Raw genomic sequence first — 20,353 nt, forward strand, 5'->3', positions numbered from 1 at the left:
TTTTTTTTTTCTTTGTTGTGGTTGATTCTCGATGATGACCTGTGAAATTTTCCGCAGACAAACAGCTCATTTGAGTTGATAAAGCAGCATTTTTGTCTTTGGGGGTTCCCGTGATTTTTCCATATGGGATTCATGAGTGTCAGCATTAATCTTGGAAAAACAAACCGTCTCATTTCCCAGGAACTGAATCTGGGGCAGCTCTATACTTGCCAAACGGGCTCGGGTGTTTTGTTGAGATTTGAATACAATTGTAAGTGCCCCGGGGCATTTGATTTCCACTATAGGATGTCTGGTGTGGGGCAAGGTCAATTTGGGTTAGGTGTCTTTTTTTTGTCTGGTTAATTAGGGTCATATTATTACTTTAAATCAGGACCTACATATCTGCGATTTAAAGAGTTGTTTACGGAGGCAGGGATGCTGCAGGGATGTGTTGCCATCCATTATTGCTTTATTATATTATCCTCCCACATTCTGCTCATGAAACCCGTGTTTTCTTCCTCTCGCTGTTGCCGTGGCTCCCAGTCATTTTGTCATCAGACTTGGTTTATTGTGTCTGGTATGTGAGGATGATGTGGCCTTGTTAATAAGGACAGCAGCTGAGTCACACCGGGTGAAAACCTGGGGAGAGAAACCACACCGAGACGCTGTGCCGAGAAACCTGCCAGGGCGCTGACCGGTTCACACAAGACGCTGATTGTGGAAGCCGTGACCCCCCATTCACAAAGATTGCTGCACAACAGCCACACTGTTAACTCATTAATCGATTGAAGCGATTAATCTGGAACTAATAACTGTTTCAGTTATTTAAAACCAAAAAACCCCAAACATTTTCTCACCCATACTTCTGAAATGTGTGACCCATTTGGACTGTTGTACTGAGAAAATAAAGCAGCATATTTTATTAAAAAGTAATTATCAGAGGCTTTCAAAAAAAGACTCACAGTTTAGTTTACTTGTTTAATTTTTAATTTGACTCTTACATGGTGGGTTGGAGAAAAGAGACTTTTTCAGGGAACTTTAATTCTTTCTGTGTTTAAAAAAAAAAAAAAAAAGGAAAGAAAGGTTAGAACCTCTAGAAGTTAACTAAAGCTATCAACAGAAGATAAAGAAACAACCACTATGACTGGTTTTGAGCTAGGGTCAGGCTGAACTTGGGAGCAGTAAATCATCCAGGCTAGTCATTAAACCCGGGATTATATATCCGCATCCATGCGTCTGCTAGGGTCCCCTCGGGTCCAAGTGTAACAAATATCTTCACGTAACATAACGTAACTGTACTTTCTTACTTTGAGGTGCTAACACAAATTTATTTGAAGTACTCAGCAAAGTGTCTCGCCCCAAAAATCCCAGTTACTCAAAAAAGAAAAAGGATGTGTTCATCCACCCATACGAGAGGCTTGTGACAGTGTGACCGGATGCAAACAGTCATGCCATCCACATCAGCTGAGCTGTAATGCTAGCGGGCCCCATTTTTCTCTCCTTTTTGGGGATCCACAGATTGTGAAATTCTGGATGCCGTTATTAAATCATGGGTTCACCCCAGTGTCTCCGAGCCAACGCAAAACGGATGTTGCACAACACATAAACATCGGCTACTAAAGTCGATAGATTCCATTTTATTTGTGGCTACACCAACATCGGTGCAACCTTTCTTCTTTTGGTGGGTCACAAGTGGCAACTTCCAGGACTGATGAACAACAAACAAGCAAGCATGGAAACAGATACACAGATAGAGAGAGTCTGCTGAGTGGGGCAGATTACAGCTGTCAAATGAGGAAATATTGATGACATGGAGTGTGTTCTAACACCTGAATGTAGTGCATTTTCTTCCTGCTGATGCTCAGGTTTCCTCCCATACTTCAAATATTGTGTGTGTAATGAAAAAAATGGCTCAGAGACTGAAATGTCAAGGCAACACTGTCTGTTAGAGGAGCTGCAGTTCCTCTAACGGGCACTTGGTTGGCTCTAATGGCCGGTCGATCCCTATAGACTCACCATGTTAAGATATCCAAATTCACAGTTTTAAAAAGCAGTTTTGCCATTTGTGGATCCCCTCTTTTATCATTATTATTTTTTCACAGATATGTTTTTTGTGCTTTTTAGACTTTATTATGAAAGGACAGTTTGAGAGTAGACAGGAAAGGTGGGCGAGAGAAGATTGATTGATTGGTAATTTATTTCAACATGTGAACAATATACAAGTACATTTAGAAAAGAAATAAGAGAGAAAAAAAATACTATACAAATTACATACAAAAAACCATTCTGATTAATTTACATGTTGAAAGGGAGTGGGAAGAAGTATACACTTATTTAATCCCACCCCTTTGCCATAAATTATCAGTGAATATTTAGTCAGCTTCCTTACTGATATAATTTGTAATAAAAATAGTGAACAGATTTCTGATATACTATATACTATAATATCACATCATGAACTTTTTGTTTGTTTGTTTGTTTTTAAATAGAGACATTCACTTAATTTAAATATTTTCCTTTTCTTTATAGATCGAGAAGATCATATTTTTATAACTCTTTTTGAACAGTTTTATGTTTGGACATTGCTTTAATTCCATATTCAGTTTGTTCCATAGTTTCACTCCATGAACAGAAACACAAAAGCCTTTTCTTGTAGTACGTACCTTCATTGTTTTGAAGTTACAAAAACCCCTTAAATTATGACTTCCTTCTTTCAAAAAAAACATACTCTGAATATTACCTGGCAGTTCTTTATTTTTTGCTTTGAATAGAATTTGTGCTGTTTGGAATTTCACTATATCGTCAATTTTCAATATTTCAGACTGCAAAAATAGTGAGTTTGTATGTTCCCTATAACCTGCATTGTGGATGATTCGAATTGCTTTTTTTTGAAGAGTAAAAAGTGAATGTAATGTGGTTTTATAGTTATTGCCCCAGACCTCTGCACAATAGCTTAAGTATGGTGAAACCAGTGAACAGTAGAGAATATGAAGTGATGTTCTGTCGAATACCTGTTTTGCTTTGTTTAGTACTGCAATGCTTCGTGATACTTTGGAATGAATATATCTTACGTGAGCTCTCCAGTTAAGTTTTTCATCTATTATTACCCCCAGAAATTTATTTTCACTGACTCTTTCAATATCAACACCATTTATTTGAATCTTTGCATTTGTATTTAAACTACTATTTCCAAATAACATCAGTTTAGATTTATTCAAATTTAATGATAATTTGTTTTTATCAAGCCAGAACTTCACTTTACTTATTTCATTAGTCATATCCTCCAATAAATTCTGCAGCTCATCACCAGAGCAAAAAATGTTTGTATCGTCAGCAAAGAGAACCATTTTTAATACTTTGGACACTTTACAGATGTCGTTAATGTACAAGTTGAAGAATTTTGGACCCAAAACTGACCCTTGGGGTACACCACAAGCAATGTCCATACATAAGGAGCAACCACCATTTATTTTCACAAACTGCTTTCTGTCACTTAAATAACTCCGGACCCAATCTAATGCTACCCCTCTGACACCATAACGTTCCAGTTTTCTTATTAATATATCATGATCTATAGTGTCAAATGCCTTTGTCAAGTCTATGAATAACCCAGCCACATATTGCTTTTTGTCTATGGAATTTGTGATGTATTCTATTGAATCTAATAGTGCCGATGATGTTGATCTGCTTGATCTGAATCCGTACTGACTCTCAGTGAGTAGTTTATGTTTATCTATAAATTTGTCTGTTTTTAAACAGTTTTTCAAGAACTTTTGAGAATTGAGGTAGTAAAGAGACAGGCCTGTAGTTTGTGAAATGGTGTTTGTTTCCAGATTTGTATAGAGGTATAACTTTTGCTATTTTCATTCTGTCTGGAAATCGACCAGTTTGAAATGATAAATTACAGATGTATGTAAATGGTTTTATAATAGCCTCAATGACTCTTTTAACCACTATCATATCAATATCATTACAATCCAAAGAAGAGGAGGAAGACGTGCAGCAAATGACCGAGGACAGAATCAAACCCAGGGTGACAGCTTTGTGCCACATGGTTTGTTGATTTGGTGCTAAATAAATCAAATTGAACTGAACCCGCTGCCTGCTAGGTCTCACCTCCATGAACCGAAGTCCCTGAATTGGACCTCTCCTCCCGTCACCTCATCTCGGCACATAATTTGGGCTCTGTTAACTCTAGCTGCTGTGTTTGCTCCATTTTCTCTAAGCCACAGCAGAGAATAATTGAGACTATAATTTCTAATGAAAGTAATCATAACCTGGAGCCTCCTGATTCCTCCTGATTTCCAGTCTTTCCCTCTGTGCCGTCGCACAGGACTCTGTCCAACACGTACTGCCAATGTGAAAGAGAAGGACAATCCTCTTAGTGCAGAGCCTGTTTTCTTTCTAGGGCACTTAATGGCTCTGTGCAGAGCTGCTGTCAGTTCGGCCGGGATGTCGGATATCCTCTCCCTGTTACGTCCCTTTGTCCGTACAAGGTAGGGTCTCCTGTGAAAACAACTCCCCCTTCTCCTCCTCTTTATGACCCAAGCCGGCAGCTGTGGGGTTAATGTTTAGCAGCAGCAGCAGCAGCACAGGCAGGAGTTGTAGGAGGTGGAGGAGGAGGGGAGAAGGAGAGCAACTGGGAGGTGGGGGCTGGTCCACAGCTGTTGTAGTAGGCAGGGTCTGTTGGGGTAGGAAGCCTGCCTCACTCGCCCTGGAACAATGGGAGGCATGGCAGCCTCTGCAGACAGCACAGACACATACACAATGCTCATGCCCAAGGACAGGCCTTTTCTAGCTGTAGCATAGAGGAAACCGGCTTCCTCGCCACGCTCGCAAAGTGACGGCACTTTTAACAGGAGGTGGTGCGGGAGGGGGGGGACGTAATCTCCTCGGCGGCCGGAAAGCAGAAATGTAAGGTTGTGGCCTCCTTTCATGTCTTTTTTATCCTCTTTGCTTCTCGTGCCTTACGTTTCATTCTGGTGTGAGGAGCTCTCAGATGACTGGATGACAGAAAAGGCAGAAGGAGAAAGGTGAGATGACCCAAAATGTGTACTTTGGGAGGAGGGGGTTAATTTGTATTGGTGATGCAGTTTTTACAGCTGACATGGTCTTCAGCGCCCGGCGCTCTGTCTGCCTGTTGGGATGTTGTTTCTGTGTCCAAGTGAAGCAGATTTTTCTCCCTGAAATGACAGCGAGGGGACTCGTGTTTTGTGGTGTTGACTTGACGTGAATAGGCACGAGATGACTGCTAAAGGAGGGCTGATTTCCCTGTGTGCATATGTGTGTGTGAGTTGTTTAGGTTAGCATTAATATCCGTGGGTTAGCTTACATTTTATGACAGCAGCAGGCTGAGCACTGTTAACACTCTGTGTCCTTTTTATTTAAATGTTTGGCTGAACCAGCTCCAAATCCTGTTTTGGTTCCCGCTAACAAAGTGCCATAAATCTGCCAAACGTGCACGAGGGTGGGTGGAGGTGGTGGATGGTGTGCTGCCTGAATGCTGCCTGAATGTGTGATATCAGGAGGATGAAGGGACCCTTGATGTGCTTCCTCCATGGGTGTGGAGGTTGGCTGGCACAGATTTAAGAAGGATCCCTGCGTTTTGTGTGATTGCTCTCAGACCTGCATGGCTCACTTCCAATCTCTCAGACCTCTTTTGGGAAGGGAGCTCCCCTCCTCCTCCTCCTCCTCCTCCTCCTTCTCCTCATCCATCCCTTCCCCCACCTCCTCTCGCTCCTCATCCCAAATATTGCTTGTGTGCGATTCGTCTCGGTTCATGTAGCCAAACATCAGACAGGAAGCAGTGCCGAGGGAACCCGCCAGCCTGATTCTGTCTCACACACATCTCTATTCCACTTTGATATTTATCTGCATCTGTATTAATGATACCGACCACTGTGCGTCTGCAGAAAACGAGGAAAAAAAATGACTTTGGCCTACATTTTTTGGGAGAGATTCAGCCATTCCCGAGTCTTGCTTAATTCCAGCGTGTGAGGATTGAGGTTTTTGTCACATTGTTTACATATCCCGCCTACACACTTTGCGTACACAGCGAGAACTTCAGTCTTTGCCTTTACAGATTGGCAGATGGAACGGGTGGTGTTTGACATATACTCGGATGGCCTTGCCTATCCCCAAGAGTGAGACTGACATGATTTAAGAAGCTTTTGTGCATTTCTTCGCTCTGCTTTGGCTGAGTCGCCTTTGAATTTTCTCCCCCTATCCCTGCCCTCATTCCATGAATCTCCTCATCCTCATCCCCAGCATCCCACCAAACCACTTTGAAAACCTAAATTTGCCTCCTTGAATATTTCAAATTTTTTATCATCCCACCTTCAAAAAAAAAAAGGATTTGAAAGTAAGAGTCTTGTTTAGGGCTTTTTCTCGATCTGCCGGCCACTTTGTGGTCTCCGTTTCTCAGCACCTGGCAAACCAAGGCCAGAACGGCGGATCTGCTCTTGCTCTATTAAAACCCCAGATTGAGTGGGCAGATGCTCAACACCTCTAATCCCATTTCAGTTTGACAAGATCTAACAGGATCAGGCCCCGTTACCTTATAGAGCACGTTTGGAAATGAAGAGTTAATACTGCAGTTCGGCGCCCAAACATTTCTGTGTTGACGAGACAAAAAAAACGCTGGCTGAGGAGACCCTACTGCAGACGCGGCGCCCCACTTATGCTGTAAACCTTTGTAGAAAGCGAGCATAATTAACGGGGAGTTCGATTAATGGGGGAATCCCACATTAGGCTGAAACTTTAAAGGAAATCTTTGTGTGGCACTGTCCTGCATTCTCAGAAAGACATAAAAGGGGAGTTCTTAAATCCTGTCTACTGAATTATTCATCCATCTTTCTTTCATTACACTTTACAATGACTCAGAGATGAAAGGAAAGACGAGATTGAGGAAAGAGGGCGAGATAGAGGAGCGGGGGCTTGTGGTCTTTGCATGGCTGGCGTCTGCCGAGTGCCGGTGTCTCCCGAGGGCAAAGGGAGCATCTTCCTCTCCTCTCGGTTTCCTGTTCGCTTGTGGAGCCGAGGAAGGCTGCGGCCTTTCCCCGCGTCCCATCGCAGAGGTGACATTGACCTCAAACCCCATCTTAAACTCCGGCATCAAACTTTTTGAGATCTGGTTACACACGGGCAGATTTTGCGGTTTCTTCTTATGATTTAAGATGCAGGAGGAGGAGGATGGGAGGGGGAAAGATGAGGCCGGGGGTTTATTACCTCCACCGAGGAGCCTCTGTGATTGGTTGGTTCGTCTTTGTTAGCAGGATTATTCCAAAAAAGGCTCGATCTGAATCCAGGATTCTTCCCCATTGTTTGATGGGGGGTTAAAACTGCACCTTTCTTTTCATATCTTCACAAATGTGTGTCAAATTATGAAATGAGAGAAATACAGAGACTTGATGTTCTCCATAAAATACCGCAATCTAATCCAAGATTCAGATATCCTTCTCCGTGTCCTCCCGGGAGTCCGCTCATGCATTGTGCCGAGGAGATTTTCAGCCTCGGAGCTGTTGTGTTTTAAAACATGTCCCGGTTTTCTCGCCCCCAGCTCCGTGGTTTTGTTGTTGGGAGACAGAGGTGCCTGACGGGAGACTGACTCCTCTTCAAGGATCATTACAAGAGCTGACCCCGCAGGTGAGTACATGATTCATAATGTTATGATTTCCTGAAGGCTAATAATTATTATTATAATTGTATTTGTGTACAAATTGATTCATTGTTGAGCTTATAAAATGTCACATATAAAAGGCACACGCTCCTTCATATTTGCAGAAAATAGCCCGGATGTCGTCTTAAATGTCGCCAGTTATTCTTTTAGTTATACAATGTCAAACAAAGGCACTTTTGAAAGCACACTTGCAGCGTGACACCCACAGTTTAGTTGATTACAGTTTCCTTCACACAAGAAAGCATCTGTTTTACTTCCTCACTATTAATCAGACCCTTTGATGTGTCTACCATTAAATTTAAATCTCATACTCACTCAAAATCCCAGAGTACACAGCTGGGTTAACCCTGTGTTAGACTACTCAGATTAGACTGTGCTAGTTTAGCAATTTTCTCACACACACAGCACATTATTGTGAAGATGTTACTGTGAAAGAAAAAAGGGGGGGAAAGGGAAAACGTGACTCACTGTTAATGTTTCCCTCAAACTCCTTGGCACGTGTCCAATCCTACGATGGCGTCGGAGCGCGTATTCAAATCGGCTAGCAACGTGGCAGGAAGTATCGGAATAAAGATGCAAAATAGTCATATAACAAATTTAAATGAAAACTCAGCTGGCATCAATTTTGTTTATTTAAATGTCATGCAATGAAAGCTAATCTAAACTGTTATGTTCATATTTGTTTTTAAATGAGCTGCCTGTTGAGTTAATGATTTATTGTTTTGGTGTTTCGTGCACAAAATCTCAAAACCAAACCACAAACTGTTCCACATACAGTAACTGTAAATCTAATATAAGGAGAATAGCACCACATCCTCACGTTTAAGGAGCTGTAACCATCCGTGTGCCTCATTAACCAGATAAGTGAGGAAATGAGGTTTTTTGCAGTGTTTAACCAAAATTTCACACACTATTGATATGAAAATGTTACTAATCACCAAGTCTCAAACCTATATGTGTATACTCTATATGTAAATATTAATTATATAACCGTAATAGATTTTATAGCACATGCTCACATTTAAGAAGGAGCAAACACAAAGAAAGTTCTGCATCTTCAATTAAAAAACAGGCGATCATGAATGTATCTGCAGATTAACTTTCCTTTCTGTCCTTTGCTTCAGTTCTTTTATTGTCTGCGCTTTAAAAAAATGTATCTCTGACTCGGTTTCGGTGCCACTTCTCTGTTTCATTTCCTCCGTCTCCCTGCTTGTTAGTCATCAGGCTTGTTGGTAGTTTCTGTGTCAATGCTTTACACCCATGAAAAGTTAATCCGTCCTTTGCAGCAGTCGCTGCTGGCTGATTTGTTTAAAGGACACCACAGCTATTTGTTTCCAGCAGAAGACATGTTAGTATTCCTCTGGTGTCAAGTTGCACTTTATTTGTTTGCTGATGAATGTGCAGCAGTGTCCCCGCAGCTCACATTTTTCATACGCAGGTATCCGCTTGAGTCATTTTAGGAGGAACAAAAGCACCACATGCCCGCTTGGCTCAGAGGCTAACACATGATCCTGCCTGTTTTCTTCACTGATTGGAGCTTTTAGCTGCGAACGCGGCGCCTCGCTGCCCTGTGTTTACACTTAGCGATGTCTGATTGAGTGGCTGTGTTTTCCAGAAGGGTGCATTTACAAAAACAAAACACTTTGTGCTCACTTTGACCTTCATCTTATCTGTTTGCTCTTTTTTTTTTTCATCCCTTCTTTATGCGTGCATCCTTGCTCGTGTCCTCTTGTTTGCTTCCTTATTTCTATAGACATAAAAAACAACCAAGACTACCTCAGCTTTTGCAACTTCGTGCATTTGTTGAACTTCCTCTCCAGACTCCTCGAAGCTAAAACATTTCCCAGCAGGGTTTAATTTTCTTGATGACCAAAGTCTCTTTCAGTCTTCTTGGTTCACGCTAAGGCAAATCTGCCTCAGCCAGCCCTGTGAGCTGTGCGCTGACCAAAAGAACGAGGTCAAATGGGTTTCCCTGCAGGGTGCCTGGGCTCAGACACCAAGGGGCAGCTCTGAGTAGAGTCGCGGTTCCTTCCTGTCCAAAGGATTCCTGGATGTCTACCTGAAGGTTTTTCAGGCATGCCATACTAGGAGGAGACTTCAGAGTAGATCCAGAACCCACTGGAGAGATTATGTGCTTCATCTGGCCTGGGAGAAACTTGGGATCCCACAGGAGAAACTGGAAAGTGTAGCTAGGAGAAAGCATGTGTGGAATACCCAGTTTAGCTGCTGCCACTGTGACCTGACTTCAGATAAAAAGAAGAAAAAGAGCAAAATGACAGATGATTGTTTTAACTTGATTATCTTGATAATCTGGTTGGAAGTACAGAAGTACAGAAGTATATAAAGGTATCGATAATTGTGGTTTGAATTCGTGCAGCAGCAGCAGCAGCAGCACAGTTTGGGCCACATTTTGTGGTTTATATTGGCTCTCTTCTCTTTTGGCTGGATCCCATCTTGCAGTTGGAGAGACTCACTTTCCCACAACACTTCAGCCCAGTTAGACCGAGTCACTCATGCAGGTGCAGTCAGGCTGCTGTTATGTTGTTGAGTGATGCTCTGGAGACTGTTGAAGATTTTATTCTTAATTTAATTCTTAATTTAATTACGATTTTGTTGTCTTCCTGCTGCTCCTCTGCTTACCCAGCGTTCGGGCTAACGTCGGTTCCTCTGAGATGGTGTTACGGTGCCCTGTGATTTGGAGCTGTCTGATCTGAGTTCTGCAGGAATATGTCTTCATACAAGTTAAAGTTGCCAGTACTGTTTTAAAAATAAACAAAAATAAATTTATGGATGATTTTAACAGACTTTATAGGGTTATTGTGATATTATTAGTATTGGACATATTTGTCCAGTTATCATGTAGGATACAGTGACATGCATGGTTGGAGGCCATGATGAATTGCACTAGTCTTATCGGTTGGAGTAGATCAGAAACATACAGCTCCAGAGTTGAAAGGTGCAGGGAGCATGAAGATGCAAAGATTATAAAATCGGAAATAACAGATGCATAGAAAGCTCCTCTGCATCGTGGAAGTCCTGCAGCAGCCTGAGCACGTCGCAGGGTAACTAAGGATTTGTTCTGGGTCACCTGATCCAGTCCCGTTCGTGAGCTTTACCAAAACGAAAGTTTGAAGCTGAACGTGAGAGTCGAAGAGAGAGTTTCTGTCCCACGAGTCCAAACTGGTTCCACAGGAATGGATTTTATTGCCCACTCAATGCAAATATTGTGCACAGTGACTGTGATGTTTGTTACTGCTCATGCATAAAGGAACGAGTGAATATTACATTCACTGCAACTCATCACATCCTTCTCCTAACAGTTATTTTTGTTATCGGTTAACCTGCTGATACTTTGACCGATTATTTCAAACAGTATCTGTTTCTGATGCCTGATAAGCTTGTTGGGATTCCCAGTGCAGTTCCTTATTTATGTTATACTGGTGTAGCCTCTCGGTTCATTATCTCTTAGAGCCCGTCCTTTTGATTGGCTGGCCCTGGTAAACAGAAGGTTTGGATAGTGGGTGGGATGCGTTATGAGTTCACACTGGTGCAGACTTGGTGTTGGGGGGACTTTTAACTCTTTTCCACATAAGTCTACTTCATTTAAAAGCCTTTAATGTGGTGGATCCTCCATTAAGATACACACACTGAGTGAAAGTGTGGATGCCCCCTCTTGTCAAATGGCACACCTCCAGCTGAAGGATGCTGAGAACCAATCATAACTGTAATTCTGTGTTTTGGCGAAAAATTTCTTTTTTGCAAACTGTTTAGCATCAGGTAGTTTAATTATTAATTTAAGTTTATCGCCTGATTACCATACAGTCAGGCATTCATCCCGACATGCACACATCAGAGGACTGGCGAGGCCGGCTGTTCTGGTAAAGGCCTTTCCATGTAGAGCTTTATATGTTGGTAACAGAATTTAAAAGTTTACTGGAAGCCTGTGAAGGGATGCAAGAATAATTAGACCATAAAAGTGTTTTAGACTTTCTGCGTGCACAAGTATGCTCGGATCTTGGTGAAGGGTAGGACTGAGGCTCTGTGCTGACATGTGTGACTCCACAGAGTCGTCCACAGAAATGCTGCACTGCAGTCGACTACAGCAGGCTTGACTTCTCATCCACGCTGTCCGCAGCAGAGTATGGTCCCTACCTTACAGGGCTAATGGCTAAATTAAACTCTCAACCCAAAGCTGATATAACTCTATTATTTTTAAATTTCTCAGTCTGTGTAGTTTCCCCACCGTGATGGTTAAATACATGTTTAAATCAGTGGAATATCCCTTTAAGTCTTTTTCTTGCACCTGAGAATAAATTCAGCGATCAGGCTGTTCAGATGTGAATAAATGAACATCCCACATCGACCTTGTCGCATCACTATCCTATCAGAATATGCCGTCGCAAGGACATTTTTTTTTTTTTATCGTCAATTGCTCTCAGTGATGAATAAAAATGTGCTCAGAATATTGCCTCGCTCAGTAGTAGGTGGATTTAAAAAAAAAAGAGCTGAGCAGAGCAGCAGCATCGACTCCGTTTGCATTCCCCTCGTGGTTTCTCTCTGACAGCACCAGCGGCTGTGAGTCTGTGGAAGGAGCTTGCTGGCACTGCTGCAGCCCCGCCGGGACCCACCGAGCCTCCTCTCCTCTGCCCTGTCAATGAGCCTCTGTGTGCACTTTCAGGCCAGTCACAGCCTCTTATACCACCCCCATCGTGACAATACCGCAGTTCAGAAAGCAGCCAGAAGTAGCCTCCCTCCCTCACTCCCTCCTTCCCTCACTCCCTGTCTGTTAGTTCACCTCCCCCTCTCCGTGTTTCCCAAAGATGTTACAGCAAGTTTATCTCTGTAGTACCAACAAAAGGGCAATGAATATGTGGCTTACTTTCGATATAAATCAACACTGAGACCGAAAATGAATAGCAGCGAAGCTTTTGATGCTTTTCCTTTTCATTGATGATCTGCTAACTGCATTTCTTTGGGTTATGGATTGTTAGCTGGACAAAACGAGGCAGCTACAGCTGAAATATTTCACAGTTTTGAGACACTCTGTAGATGAAACAATTTATCTGCAGATGAATGAAGCAGAAAAGCAGTCGGCGAGTGCATCATCTGCCAAGGTCAGCGCTGCAGATCTGGTTCAAAATGTAACGAATTCTTCCTTTGCCCACCTTTTGGCTTTACTAGATTTTGTGTAGTCGTGCTGAAACCCCCTTAAAATTGCACAGTAAATGCCCACAATATGAGAAAGAAAACTTGTGCTTGGCAAGAAGGAAGAAAAATGTAGACCATAGAGAGAAAGGGAGAAAACACAAACAAGAAGCCAAAAGTTAGCATCATGGAGTGATGGTGTTTAAAGACATTAATAGTGAAAAGAAAGGGGAGTGGAGAGAAAATGGGCATCATGGGAAACCCCCCAGCAGCTTTATCCTATAGCAGCATAACTAAGAAATGCTTCTGATCCTGGTCTAACTATAAGTTTTATCAAAAAGGGAAGTTTTAAATCAGATCTTTAAAGCAGAGAGTGTTTCTGTCTCCCAAACTGGTTCCACAGGAGAGGAGCCTGAAAGCTGGAGGCTCTGCCTCCCATTCTACTTTTAGAAACTCCAAGAACCGCAAGTAAGCCTGCAGTCTGTGAGCGAAGCACTCTGCTGGGATAACATGATACTAAAAGGTTTTTAAGATGTGATGGAGGTTTGATCCTTCAGGACTTTGTATGTGAGAAGAAGGATTTTAAATTCAATTCTTAACAGGGAGCCAAGGAAGGGAAGCTAATGTGGGAGAAATACGATCCCGCTTTGTAGTCCAGATATTTCTGAGTGTGTTCAAAAACTGCATTAAAAGAGGCCTGTTAGTAAGAATACTTTTTTTTTTTTTTTTTAAATGATGTGAACACATTAGCCAAAATGCTGGGATTTTGTTTATCTGCTAGTCATTGATTAAAAGTGCAGAAATTAAAAAATAGAAGCCAATTTGTCATTAAATGATGGCTGATAGTTTAACTGTTTTCCACCTTGGATGCCTGCCTGGGGTAAAAAGTTGTTTCTCTTTTCTGAGCTGAATAGTTTGTCAGATTTCAGGCCTGCTTCCAGAACAAAATGACTGCGATTATTAGAGAGGGTTATCTCTGCCTGTACAGTTTACTGGGGCTAAACTGGAAAATCCCAGAACGTATTCTGAAGGTCATCAGACCGCATGTGTATTGAATATAAAGGTCGTCAAATTTCGTCTTTATGGGGGAAAAAAGAGTTAAAGTTTGCTTCTTTTTTTAAAACAAAGAATGTAAACAGATAATGGCAGCTGACGCAGCATGTCTGACATCAGTGGTCAATTTAGTTTCATAGCTGCATCAAACTACATCTACACCAGCCGCCTTCTGCTTTTGTGATGTTTGCAGTCGTACACAGAAAAAGCGGTCAGCGTCACGACAGTGAGTGAGCTGTTGTGGAAAGACTTTGTGGCATTTTTGTTTTGTCACACTTTATGAGGCGTATCAGTTGCAGCATCATTTTTTTTGTCCATTGTGACACAGTGTGCAAGATGAGATGATAAACTTTTTGTTCCAGTCTCAGACGCCCTATGTGGTCCAGATTAGATGGGCTGATATCGTGTATTTTGAACCGGCATTAGCGTTAGAGCAGAATTCAAGTTTCTTCATGTCTAATATGAGAATCTACCATTGTAACAGTGGATCCAGGTTACAGTTACAGAGCTACAGCAGCGTCTACAGCTGTGGGGATGCATGCCAGCTAGAGGTGTTAGAGATTCTGTCTAAATCCCCAACACCGTTCTTCTACTTTTTTCTAGTAAAAGCTCCCTCAGACTTTGTTACATCATACAATAACATTTGAAAAAGTGTCTTATTGGCAATAACCTGGATAGAAGAGCACACAGTGGATGACTGTCAGTCATGGATTGGCCTCCCCAGAGCCTGGACCTCAACATTACTGAAGCAGGGATCATCCTGACAGAGCACTGAACAAAAGCAGATAAAAAAAAAAAACAAAGAAAAGCTTTGAATGTCTTTTAAAAAAGCCTGGAAACTATTTCTGAAGACTATTTAAAGTACAAGAAAACTGCCTAAAAGAGGTCAGACTGTGTTAAATATTGACTTTTAGGCTTGTTAGAACTGTACAAACCTTAAACACTATAGTTCCATGTATGTTTGCACATATTTCAATAAGTCGCTGCACCTGTTTCCCATTATCTTAGGAAAATGTGATGAAATGGAAGGTGGGTCGAGACTTTTGCACAGCATTTAGGGGAAAAGCTGCTTCTGTGTTTAGCTTTATGGTAAATAATCTCTCTGTACAGTCTATAGCCGATTAGTCAATAGGCACACAATATATTTGCTGAGGAAAAAAAATTGATTGTTGATCAATTATTCGGTCATCGAACCTCAGCCTGGCTGCTTGTCGATGTGAAGATTTGCTGCTTTATGTCCCAAGAAGCTGAATACCGTAAATTGTAAAATAAAAATAAAAATGAGCGTAACTCGTTCTAACAGATGCTTCTTTGCTGGTGGCTTTTTTTTCGTTTTTTTTCCAGAGAGGCTTGTGACATTATCTGTGCACTTCAAAAGAAAAACCACAGCAGCCAAGGCAAAACCACATTTTCGTGTTATATTTAGAATCACTTTTGTTGTCTTTTGGTGCACACTGTAATTTCCATGTGAATGTTCGCAAACACACACACAGAGGGATGTGTGCATGCTGCTCCATCCTGCTGCCCGGAGCTTTGATGTGCATTAGTGAAGAGAAGATCTGGTATTTATAACCACTCAGCCATCCGTTTGACCTTGGATGCAGGAACGATACTAATATCTGCTTCCGTTCTTAGATGGGGTTCATTGATCATCCCTCCATTATACGTGTAGATTCGGCCGCGTGGAGTCGATCGCGGCTCAATAAGCAGCCTACACTTTGGATGGTGCTGCTCAGGTTTGTCAGTCGGCGTTCACAGCCCAGCGATGTTCGATAATCTTCCCGTAAACGCTTTGCAAACAGCTCCTGTTACACGAGGCCTGGTGGGTCTCTGCTGAGTTTTTATTTTTTATGTTTTTAAACTATTAGAAGCTACTGAACATTTCCAATCAGTGCTTTTAATTCTCTGTGCATTTGTTGAGTTCATATTTAAGGCTTGTTGTACTTCAATACTTGGGCCAATAACGTGACATTAAAATGATGCATTTTTTGGCACTTGACATTGGAGTTGGTGTCCACAAACATCTCTGCAATGTCTTAATATACGGTTCTAATCCATCAGTAACATGATGACACGTTTGTGAAACAGCTCACAGATTCTCAGTGTGTTTGTTTGTTTTTAAATGACTTCGGCTTCTCATCGTTTATTTTATAATGCAGCGATACAGCTTTTTCCCATGACCACCTTCAAGTCTGAGGCCATTGTTCTCAGCTAGAAAAGGGTGGAGTGGCTACTCCGGGTCAGGGATGCTTTGCTGCACCACATGGAGGAGTTTAAGTATCTTTTACATGAGTTAGGGAGGAAGAGAAGATGGCTATACCAGTCTGCTTGTCCAGAGAGGTGTGTGTGAAAGTAAAGCTGTTGATTTAAAGGTCAGTCTACCTCTCTAACCTCACCTATGGCCTCGAACTCCGAGCGATGACCAAAAAAATCGCTGATACAAACGATGAATTTTAGATTTCCCTGAAGGTCGGTGGGCTTCATCCTTAGAGATGAGGTGAGGAGTCATTTGTTAGGGACTCAGAGTAGGGCCACTACTCCTTCATATAGAAACCAGCAATCTGAGGTGGTTCAAGCATCTCCTGGGCACCTCCTGGGTGAGGTGTTGCAGGCGTGTCCTACTGGGCGGAGGGCGGAGGATACAGGAACTGGAGGAAGTTACTGGGCTTCTCTGCTTATGGGCTGGATGGATGGTATTTATAGGTTCATGTTAATCACTTTAAATTCTTCAGACTAGTCTCCTTTAAGCTCAGTGTAGGTCATTATTGCATGCTGCTGCTGTTTACCGGCTCCGTCTGAGTGCACCTCCTTTTGCTGCTCCTCACACACACTGTGTGTGTGACGTGTAGCTGACAAGAGACGGGTGAAGTGAAATAATAAAAATAACTGAGTTGACAACATAATGACGTGTTAGTGTAAAGTAAAAGCTTCCCGACAAGTGTCAAACCAAATATAATGAAAGAAGAAGTGAGAGAGAGACAAACGGTCGTTCTTGTATCTTTTCAGCCACTCACTCGACCTCAGTTTGTGGTTAAGTGAAAAACTTTTATACAAATAGAAGTTGTTGATATATCAGCTTAAATTTCTCTAAACTGCTGACCTTTGCTGTTTCCTTCATGTTGCATGAGTTTCTCTGCTGCAAACTGTTTGTCACTCATAACCAATCCAGCTTTACAGCAACCAACTGGAGCTTTATAGCATTTTCTTCCAAAATAAAAGTCCCCCATTTTTCTCTGTTAATATTGTAGTGACAAACACACATTTTATAGAATATTGAAAGGGATACCCTCTCTTTAAGTTTAAAAACTAAAAAGTTACACCCCATCCACGTCCTTTTTTTACTCGTCACAAACAAGGAAATACTTCATCTCAGTCACTGGTGGGAACAGCAAACCCAGTTTCATGCTGCAGGTGTCTAAAGTTAAATTATTTTCACTTTAATAAAGAAGTTTGGTAATAATTTTTCTCTTTCCGTCACTTTTTGCTGCACTCGGCATGAGTCTGTCAACAGGAGGGCGCAGTGCTGCGAAGCTGGAGGCGTGCAGCAGTCGCCTGGAGCTCTTCTTCTAACAGCTCACCGTGGCTCCTTCTCTGACTGTTACTAATGCAGAAATCTCAGACTGATTCACTGATGGCTGTAAGCTCACTGCTGACGAGCACCTCGCATTTCCTGTGGCTACTTTATAATGAGCATCAACTCGGGTTTCGATAGCAGCAGAAGAAAATGTTCTGTTTGCTTCAATGATGGCTTTTCTGGGAATGTCGCCGCCAACGCTAGTTGTTAATCCTTAAAATTTATAAGCTTTGCAATACTTTCATCATTAGCTTAGGCTAATCATTATCGTTGTATTACCTCAGCAGGCCATAGATGGTGAATCCTAGTCTCAAACTTCAGATTGTGGCCACTGCCGTGTTAGTTTGCAGAGGTCTGGATAGAGGATGGAGGCTACGGTGGAAGTCTGAGGACTGGGACTCAAGTCTGAGGTCCAGTCAAGTGGCCATGAGAGGAACTGCATTTGCACTCTTACACTGGCTTCATTTCTCAGCCCTCGACGTTGCAGTTTAGATTTAACTGGTGTTTTGTTTTGTTTTTTCAAAAAATGGCAGTTGTCACTTTATCAGCTAGTTGGTGATACTCTGCTGCATTTAGCAACCAAAACAAGAATAGAATAGAATAGAATAGAATAGAATAGAATAATCCTTTAATTGTCCCAAAAGGGGGAAATTTGGTTGTAACAGCAGCAAAAAAACACATATACAAACAGAACAGGACACAGGACATAGAACAGAAACACACACATTTTTTTTACATATTTACATCATGGACAATAGTTACCAAAACAGAGTACTGTACAGTTATTAAAATTAAAGTACAGATAAGTGTTTAAATAGTCAAGAATATTTAGAATAATTGGAAAAGAACAGATTGTGTATTATAAAAAGTAGAAATGTAACTTCCAATAAGTTAGTATATATATATATATATGTTGAAAACTGATTAAAAAGGAAGAATCAGGTGTAACTTTGTGTAAAAAACACTAATAAAGGAGTGGAAGGACATAGCTTTTACCTAACCATAGTCATCGGGAGTAAATCGTGTGTTTCTTTGGGACTATTTTCAGCCTTGGATTAATCCAGATTTGTTTCTCCGGTGAGTATTTATAGCAGCAGGAGGGTGTATATAGGGCTGACGGTAGAGAGCAAAGGCGTCACCCTGTATAACAGTAAGGGTGAAGTGGTGTGGATAGCGCAGTGAATATTACCTGAACTGTTTTGGTTGAATAATAAAGAAAGATTTCAAATAATACGACCTTACATGCCAACTTCAGGTTTTCAGGCTCAAAATATGTTTCAGGAAACAGAACTGAGGTTGGACACTGTGCCCTGAATATTAGAGCCTCTCTGCATGCGTTAAGTGCACACGGCGGTTTGTTTGTGTGTCACCTGTCCGTGTCAGGAAGACAGGAAAGTGTGCCAGGTCCTGATTGGCCTCCAGCCACAGAATCAGCCTTGTTTCATCCGCTCTAATGACTCTTTAAGATGTGGCTTTTGGATCTGGGTCCACTTTGTCACACCTACTTCCTGTCTCTCTCTCTCTCTGTACTCTGAGACACACCTGGAGCCGTGCCTGATGGACTGGTGCTCAGCCATATGCCCCGCAGTGTGCCATGCTCGCAGACTCGGGCAGCCGGTTTGCTCAGCGTGGAGCTGCACGTCGATCTGTGGATTTACTGAAGCAGTGCAATATGGACACAAAGGCTTATCTCTGTCCAGAGTGTCTGAAACAACGCAGGATCCATGGATTAATGCATTTGTGGAGCGATCCTCGATATGTAGTAGGTACTGCGATGCAGAGGCAGTAACAGGCTGCTCACGCGTGGAGTGTAGAGGGCTTCACTCTGAAGTGGTGTTGAAACGAGACGCTGCTGCTGTCAGAGTACAGACAGAGTTTAATGGTGGTAATAACGTTAACGTCACTCCTGGAGATGAAAACAGGGTTTGATGTAAAACAGGCCTCGGTGCAGTTTACTGGTATCCCCGGTGTTTGTTTTGGTTTGCTTGGAGAGCCAGACGGGTGGAGTTTACAGCAACAGCACAAATAAGACGCAGGCAGCAGGAACTGAGACAACATGAAATGACTGATTGATTAACAGCAGTGTGTCAGACGTGACAATTTCATGGTTTCCTTTTTATTCACCATGCATACAACAAATCGGACGATAAGGGTTATTTTTAGTATTTATTGCTGGGCAGAAGTTGTTGAGTTGGTCTGTGTTTGGATTGTGAGTCGAAAGAAGTGCTTCAGTTACTTCACGACTCTTTAGTTTAAAAAAATATATGTAAATCGAACACTCTCTGTTTCATTGCTTTCAAATTACTCCACATCACCTGAGAGATTGCCAGTTAACATCACAACTGTCAGTTTGTCATTTTATTTATTTTTCTCTGTATTTTTTGACAGCTCAGAGCTGCAAACTTTAACATTTCCATTTCTGAAAGCACAGAAGGATGGGCTCAATCTTGCTGGTGCCTCATTATGACTTATTTTGGTCTACACTGTGTGATTTCTCCACAAATAAGATGAACTGTATGTAGACGCCCCACCGAGCAACTGACGTTTTTGGTCTCATGCTTTCAGATTAATCGTAATGTGGTAACAACCTTCATTTCTTGCAGATGAAAACAATGTCTGATGAGACAGAACAGAGAATGTGCGACGAGGATTTTGGTTCGGACGAGGAAGGCGAGGAGGGAGACGTGGAGTCTTACCTGGAGGACAACAGCAGCGAGCTCATGGACCGACTGAGAGAGCTGGAGGTGAGGGAGCGAAAGACTCGCCGTCCTCTTTGGGATCATTGACAACTCAAACCACCTCCACCAGTGGCAGCGACACACGTTTGTCTGCTGTTTCCCGTTAGTTCTGTGGAGATTTCTTACATACAAAAGCAACTGCAGGCAATAAATTGTCATTGATGTTGGTATTATTTTAGACCACAC

The 20,353-nt window shown here is 42.0% G+C and overlaps 1 protein-coding gene across 6 annotated transcripts in view; it reads left to right on the forward strand.

Moving 5' to 3' along the window:
• The window catches only part of nckap5l (NCK-associated protein 5-like), a 59,355-nt gene that overhangs the window by 24,424 nt on the left and 14,578 nt on the right, over positions 1–20,353 (forward strand). For 2 of the 6 annotated variants that reach the window (XM_086276092.1, XM_086276091.1), the window contains exons 2-3: positions 7,538–7,623; positions 20,033–20,173. In XM_086276092.1, the coding sequence (XP_086132218.1) occupies positions 20,033–20,173 (141 nt within the window). In that variant the 5' untranslated portion in view covers positions 7,538–7,623. Of the gene's footprint in view, positions 1–4,456; positions 4,476–4,667; positions 5,013–7,537; positions 7,624–18,585; positions 19,192–19,365; positions 19,944–20,032; positions 20,174–20,353 lie in introns of those variants that run through there. The other 4 variants (XM_086276094.1, XM_086276093.1, XM_086276090.1 and 1 more) reach the window with 4 other exon arrangements.

Source organism: Aulonocara sp. 'chitande type north' Nkhata Bay, linkage group LG20 (assembly GCF_057382095.1).
Source record: "Aulonocara sp. 'chitande type north' Nkhata Bay isolate Kocher_YH1m ecotype deep benthic linkage group LG20, A_spYH_male_GT1.1, whole genome shotgun sequence".
Lineage (NCBI taxonomy): Eukaryota > Metazoa > Chordata > Actinopteri > Cichliformes > Cichlidae > Aulonocara > Aulonocara sp. 'chitande type north' Nkhata Bay.